At 34.0% G+C, this 7,384-nt stretch overlaps 1 protein-coding gene across 8 annotated transcripts in view; it reads right to left on the bottom strand.

The window, feature by feature from the left end:
* Positions 1-362: 362 nt before the first annotated feature.
* The window catches only part of PPFIA1 (PTPRF interacting protein alpha 1), a 55,266-nt gene continuing 48,244 nt past the window's right edge, over positions 363-7,384 (bottom strand). For 6 of the 8 annotated variants that reach the window (XM_048947873.1, XM_048947875.1, XM_048947878.1 and 3 more), the window contains 5 exons: positions 6,615-6,790; positions 6,099-6,167; positions 4,360-4,525; positions 3,111-3,181; positions 363-1,855 (listed from right to left, as the gene is read on the bottom strand). In XM_048947873.1, coding sequence (XP_048803830.1) covers positions 3,123-3,181; positions 4,360-4,525; positions 6,099-6,167; positions 6,615-6,790 — 470 coding nt within the window. In that variant the 3' untranslated portion in view covers positions 363-1,855; positions 3,111-3,122. The remainder of the gene's footprint in view (positions 1,856-3,110; positions 3,182-4,359; positions 4,526-6,098; positions 6,168-6,614; positions 6,791-7,384) is intronic. The other 2 variants (XM_048947877.1, XM_048947881.1) reach the window with 1 other exon arrangement.

The raw sequence follows: 7,384 nt of genomic DNA, 5'->3' as shown, positions 1-7,384 counted from the left end.
TTGAAATAAGCAGCCCTATTACGACCCAGGTTTTCATCGGTTCCCTGGACTCCTATGCTTCCCCCCAAATATCACTACTGTCAATTTCATTTTATTAACAAAGCAATAATTGCTGCTATATGTAACAGCACTTCAATTTTCATCACACTGACCAAAATACAGTGAAGTTATATTAGAGTTTCATTGGAGGGAGGAGGACATTGTGGGGTGAAAAAAGAAGTAAATCATAGCTCTAAGTAATGCCAAAGTACTGAAGTACTGTCCAAAAAAGTCTCAACACAAACTTGAACAATTCCCAAGAGAAAGTCGCTTCTAACGTAAAATTTTCCTGCTGGAGAAGAATCTTCATGTGAAACAAGATGTACAGGGCAGCAAAGAATCATTAAGATGCTTTATTGACAAATATCCACTCACCGCAAAAAGTATCTGCCTGCATACAATTAGATTTTAGCTTTTCAATAGTGTTTTATTGGCAGTGGAAAATGCATCAGTACTTTATTGAAAGAAAGCAATAAATAATACTGTGATAAAAATAGTTCAAAAGTAGACTGTACATATTGTTACATAATCTGAAAATACACAAAAGATTAATAGAAAAACAGAACAGTAACAATGAATTTGTTTTACAAGCAAGTTAAAAGTGGAAAACAAAATAAGAAAAAAAGACATGCTATATATATATTGTTGCATAATAAATAATGCACCATCTGAACAGAATCTTGCTGGCTTTTTAATATGCCATTTACAAGTGTTGGGATACATTTTTCTACTCATACAGTCCAAAATGGCTACAACCATTCAAACTAAAGTCCAGACAACTCTTTAGAACAAGTTTACAAAACACAAAATATGATTTACGTAAGAAAAGTAAGGCCTTGATTAGGAGTTGCACTGCTTTAGTTCTCAGCACACTGTACCTTCATTTTCACTAGTCATTTGACGTGAGACTGCAGTGTTTCATGACTGGTCCATTAAAATTAGTTTTACCAGCATCTTTCCACAAGTGTTTTCAGTCAAAAAAAAAGATCAGCACAAAAGCACTCTCTGTGGCCTGTGGATTACAACCAGGAATTATTATGAAGTCTATCTTCCTCAGTTAAGAAAAACAGTTCTTGGTTTATGGCTTGGTTCTCAGTCACTGTGAAGATATGCTATACAAATACAGCAGAGACAGAGTTGTGACCGAGGCAATCACTTCTAAAATGTGTTCCATAGTGTTCTAGTTCTTCCCAGCTTTTCAAACGAGTTATATTTTAAATAAAGACAAATTCCCACTGCTTGACAATTCCTTTGTGGAAAGGTACACTTCTGAAAAGAAGAACAATTATGTACCATACCTTCAACAAACAACATACGCTTGTCTGAAAAAAAGCTGGACTTGTTTTCAGATCTAGCTAACATTTCCAAAAGACAAAATATATACTGCTTGGTGTCATGATACTTTTACAAAGGTATTAAAATTCTTTTCACCTTCAGTTTCATTATTAAAAAACAATGATAATTACAGTAACTGCATAATTTACAAAAACCTTACATTATTTATAGGGACATATACATACAAGCATTACAGTACATTCAGTTGGAAAGACTAAAATTAGATTAAAAATCAGCAATGATTCATTGTAGACTGAATAGAAACAGAAAAAAGTAAGTAACTATATAAATGAGAAGTCACATAAATATAAGAAACATTTAGATTCTAAAATATTTTCTCTATAGTACTCATGAATTTATTTGCTAATTAAAAACTCTGTAATAAAATATCTCAAAGTGTCCATTTAAGAAGTATTAACAGGTTACGCTTTCCAAATGTTCAAAATGCTGCATTATCACCGGTAGAAATAGTGTGGGTAAACTGCAAAATAAAGAAATCATTGGATTAGAATGAAATGTTGCTAAAACACAAACCATTTGCTAAGTTCCTCACAAACAACTCAGTAGTGTAGCAGTCATGCACCAAATTATTGCCATGCCACAACATATACCATTTCATTGCATATTATTAATTTCAGTTGCAAAGTAAAGCACGAGGTCAAGTACTTCCTAGATTTTTCATTCTAGGTCATTTGCATCATAATCCTCCACACAGAGAATTTTCTAGTGTGTATATGGGTGAAGACTCTAAACTTTGATGTCTTAAAACTAAGAACATTAAGAAAACCCCTGAGATTATATATACTGACAGATCCACATAGTTTTAGTTGCTGAGAACTCTTTAGAGCTAAACCTGTATGTGTGAAAAGGTTCAGGATTTGAAGAAAAGGCAGCCACTATACATGAGTTGGTACGGATTTTATTTGTGGAAAGAAAGAAGCTGTACACAGAAGAGATAGAGATGGGCAATTTATTCCCATAGATAACTGCTAGTGACAGTAAGAATATTTTTTCATTGGATTTCTTCTATACCCAACAATCCAAAATGTTAGTTTCCAAACTTGTTTGTAAAACAAGATTGTTTGATGAGAAAATACAGCAGAGGCTGCTGAAGAAAAAAAATCAAGCCAAATCCTCACGACAGAACTGAATGTCTATTCACTAGCTGGAAGACATTCATTTTTTGTTTAAATATCCTTTGTTATCAAGCTGCTTCACTGTCACCACTGTTCCACAATTACCCAAACCTTGGACTGCAGGTAACTAAATCCAAACAGACAAACTAAACAATCGCAATGGTATGGAGTATGGAACTTGAAATCAATGTAGTTACCCCATAAAAATTCAATATGGAAGATACTGCAGTATATTTGACCAAGCAAAGACTGAAAGAATCTGAATCACAATACCGCAAACTGAGTTTTCTTTCCACTATATCCCTATTTTAGTTCCCTTCCTCCCCACTTTCACTAGCTGTTTCACTTCACCTTTGACTTCAGCGCTTTCTACATAGTCACTTGCATGCATAATCCTTTGAGGTGATTTAAAAAAAAAGAGGAATATCACAATGTACAAAAGAAAATACTGAAACTCAGTTGTCTTTGTAAGAAATAAACTTTGTATTTTGAACAATCTACTCTGCAAGTTGAAAAGCCTTTAAAATTCGTTCTATTAAAACACCTGACACTTTACTCATAAATAGCTGCTTTACCATTACACCTATCAACTTTACTCACCAGAAGAAGGCTTTAACAGGAGTAGGTCCTTACTGTAGCAGAATCCAATCTTTGTGTTCCTGATACACTGCCTATTTCAAGAAGCATGGGAAAACATGCAGAACACAGCATGCATGTTAGTTCTCAAAAACCATCACAGCAGTGTGATTATAGCTACTACACTCACTCACAAGTTAGAAAATCTAAATTTACTGTACAGTTTATATATTTTTCACTTCTAGTTTCTGTGGCTATCGAAAAGAATCCTAAAAAAGACCTGCATGCCAACTGGCACATGAACTGCCAGTGGTGTGTATATATATATTCTAATACAGTAAGAAGAGGTGTTTTAATGTAAGAAAGTTTTATTTATACATAGTTTTTCATATGAATTCTGGAAGATGTTTTGTGCTAGTGAAAATCTTTAATGTAAACCAACTCACATTTTAAGTAGTAAAGGTAATAATATCAGGTGTAAAGGGTGGTTGTTTGATTTTTACTCCAATATACTCCTCAGAACTTGAGACAACTCTGACAGACTATGAGGAAACTCACCTCCTATCTATTCCAATTAAACATATTTTCAATCTATTTTTTACTTGTTTTGTAAGAAAAATTGAGAATTTATTCTCACGGTATTAGAGACTGGTTTTAAACTGACAATATAATTACTCTGACAGATCTCACTTCCAAGTGTTGTTTCATTTCCTTTTCATACAGTGTTTTTGCTCCCTCTTTTTCTTTTTCCCTTTACAGACAAGGGAGACATCCATCCATATAAATCATTCTAATAAATAATTCTAAAATAGTGGTTACAAATACTCTCAATAAATAGTTAAATGACCACTGGAGGGGAGGAATGTACTTTTTTCTCAAGTTGCAATATTCTCATAAATGTCTGAGAGATATAACATTTCCTGAATGCATTTTACTGCATTTCAGATGTGGGACCAATTAAATTGGTCTAATTGCTACTAATTCAAAACCATGCGTCACATTACAAGACTTCTAACTAAATGCCCTTTTACTTTCCCAGTTTAATAAAATTTCCTGAATATAATTATCTTTGTTATTCCAATGAAGTAAAAAGAACCTCCTTATCTAGCACAGATCCTGAAATTACAAAGCACTCTGTGGTTAAACAGTGTTACAAATACAATCATGCACAAGGCAGATGCTTTTACGGAGCAAAAAAACTAATTTGAACTTCATTTCCCTATAATCTCAAGCAAGAAAGAGCATCATGCTTAAAATAATCCGAAGTAAATACCATCAATCTGCATCTTCTTTGGCTGCATAGAGGGTGAAGACATTGAGGTTGTAACTCTGAAATTTGCAGGAAGAGTCTCTGCTGATCCAGCAGCTAAACCTCTTATGTCCTTTGGTCTAAACTTCTTTCTCCATGAAGGTGCTCGCCTAAAGCTCTTATCATCATCCTGTTAAATTGATAAACATTAGCAGTTCAAAAATTTAGGATTGTTACCAACATTAAAAGGATTACTGACAATTTAGGTAAATACATCATCATTGAACGACCTAATTTTCAACAGCTCAATTGCAATGGGTCACTGTTTTCAACAATATGTGCTCATTTACTGGAGTGTAGGCTCTTCATCTAAGTAATTATGCAAATTCATGTGTTTGGCACATCTAGGAAACCCTTGTAGTTCAAATGTTTTTACTTCCCAATTTGTAGTAATTTGCATTGTATCGTCTAAGAATGAGTGATATGAAATGGAACATATAAAAGCTACTTAAGAACACTTCAGCTTAAGCTGAACAGCTGTTTATAACTTTAAATTCTGTTTTACAGGAGTGATGATAGAACTATAGCATGTTCTTATGCTACAAATTGAGGTAATCAGAGTGGGGAGAAAAAAGTTGAACAGCAGTAGTAAATACTGCCGTTCAGAGCAGCGGTTAATTGCCTCGGTAATTACAACTTAAAGATTCCCAAAGGATTCTTTCTGCATTCACATATCTGCATCTTTCAGAAATATAACACTATAATTAAATGCAACAGTTTAAATCACCCTGCCCAAAAACGCCTCATCCAATGAATTCAACGTACTATATCCACTGTGAATCTACACTTGTCAATTTCACCTTTAGAAACAATTCTATCTTTGGATTGCTGTTTTATATAATATATTACATTTTATAATTAAAATTAGGAGACACGTGCCTTCATTATTTGGAAAGATCTTCATAATCAAATACTTTTGCTGCTCATTGTAACCAGAATAGAGTAGAACACCCCTCCCTCAAAGCTCCATCTCCCGCAGTGAGAAATCACTACTGAAAAATAACTCAGAAAACTATCAGGCTGTTTTCTGTAGAGATGATTAAAATCTTAGTGTAGATACATACTAGGCTATCAGGATGTGCCATAGAAGGGCTGAACAAGTCTAGATTTGTATCTTTATTTTCTGTCACCCAAAACTGCAAACGATGCTTGAGGTGAGGCTGCACCAACGCAGTTTCTCACACATAACTTGTTAGAGCTTTGTACTACTTACATTAGAATAATGCATGTACACTGTAAATCACAGACTGTCTAATAAGAATCACTTGGATGAGCAAACATTTCTGGTCATTGTTCCACACTAGTATTAACAGATAGTAACTCAAGGATAACTTGAGTAACTTGGGATAAAGGTTTGAACTGTACTGTACAGACCTTCTCAGTTATACTTGATTGACCTGCAATGCCAGTGACTGTTTTCCCCACACTTTACATAGGAAAGAATGATTCAATGACAAGTGTGCTGCTAGTAGGCTTAACTACGCAAGCTACGGATAAACTTGCAGAATCACCTCATGCTTTCACATTCAAAGTTATCTTACACAAAAACTGCCATATCCAAGAATTCACAACAAATTTACAAGTCCTTTTTTTGGTCACAATTTTGTCAGTAAATTGACAAGGGTCAAGCTACATTCTTTGACTTTGCAGTTTGGATATAATTCCTAGAAACACAGAACAACTCAAAAGCTAAAGAAACTTACTTCATCAAGTCTTCTGTCAGTGCCCATAATGAGAAGGTTATTAAATTCCCTCTCCAGAACAGCACGAGCCTAAAATTTAGAGTATGAAATAAAAAGTGATTGTTAAAATTTCAGGAGCCTGTATTTCTTTTAAAACAAATTGTTGAAGATCTTCTAATCAGAGTATTAAACATTCTTAACACTTGAAAAGAGTGGTTTAGCTTTCTAAGTTGTAACATGAACAACAAAAAATGATACATTTTACACTAAGATGGAATATGAGCAAAAGTTACAAACAGCATTCTTTTTTCAAGCAAATTTAACAACTAGAACTGTAACTAAGAAAATAATTAAAGCATAGCTCCGTTTTTTCTTTTTACAGGAAAAACGATTAGGAACAACTTTCCATTTCCAATAGCCAGGAATACAAAGACACACACTTACCTAAAAAAAAAAAAAAAAAAATAGTTGTTTCCATTTTTATCCTTTCTAAAGGGGAAAAAAATACCCATCAACCATAATGTAAATCTTGCTTACCTGTGTGTTCTGCGTCGGTATTTGTAATAAGAGAGCTAACGCATTGTAATCAAATGTTTCATCTAAGGCCACAAGTGCACCATGAACTCCACTCTCTACAAGGTTATTCGCATATTCTTTGAGACCAATGGACAATACCCAACGGATCATTCTATCGTTGCTCCACACAAGGACATCTATGCAGGAAAGAATTTGATTTATATAGTGAGACTTTTCTGAACAAAAAAAAAAAAACAACACAGTCCTTTCTTGTTCTGCATGTTGGTGTAGGGACTGATATTCATGTATGCAGAACTCATTGTGATTGATGCTAAGCAGTAGCCCTAAAGGAATTCTGTTATTTAATATTTAGGATACAAATTAATCTCCCCCTGCTTTTTTTGAGTGCACGAGATGGTCTGAATTGACAACAACACTTCATGTTTGGACTACAATGGATTGTTTCCAGTCAGCAGTTTTTGCTACATCCATCACCACTGGATCTTGCACAACCTCCTCTCTCTGCCTACAGAGGAGATTAGTCACATTATTTATGAGAAAAGTACAGTTGGGCAATAGTGTTCATGCAGGTAGGAATCAACATGGATCTTGTATTTTAAACTATCATTTTCAAGTGGCTTAACCTTACTTGCAACAGACAAAATATTTATTTTCTTTTGTACAACTCAGAAGTCCAATAGCAGTTTAATGCATTTCCTATTGAAACTGAACAGAAAAGCTTTATTATAATGTTTTATAATCTTATTTACCTTTAAGTTCTGACAGCATTC

Source organism: Lagopus muta, chromosome 6 (genome assembly GCF_023343835.1).
Source record: "Lagopus muta isolate bLagMut1 chromosome 6, bLagMut1 primary, whole genome shotgun sequence".
Lineage (NCBI taxonomy): Eukaryota > Metazoa > Chordata > Aves > Galliformes > Phasianidae > Lagopus > Lagopus muta.
Note: the sequence above shows the minus strand (reverse complement) of the source record. Positions and strands in the feature narration are given on the sequence as shown.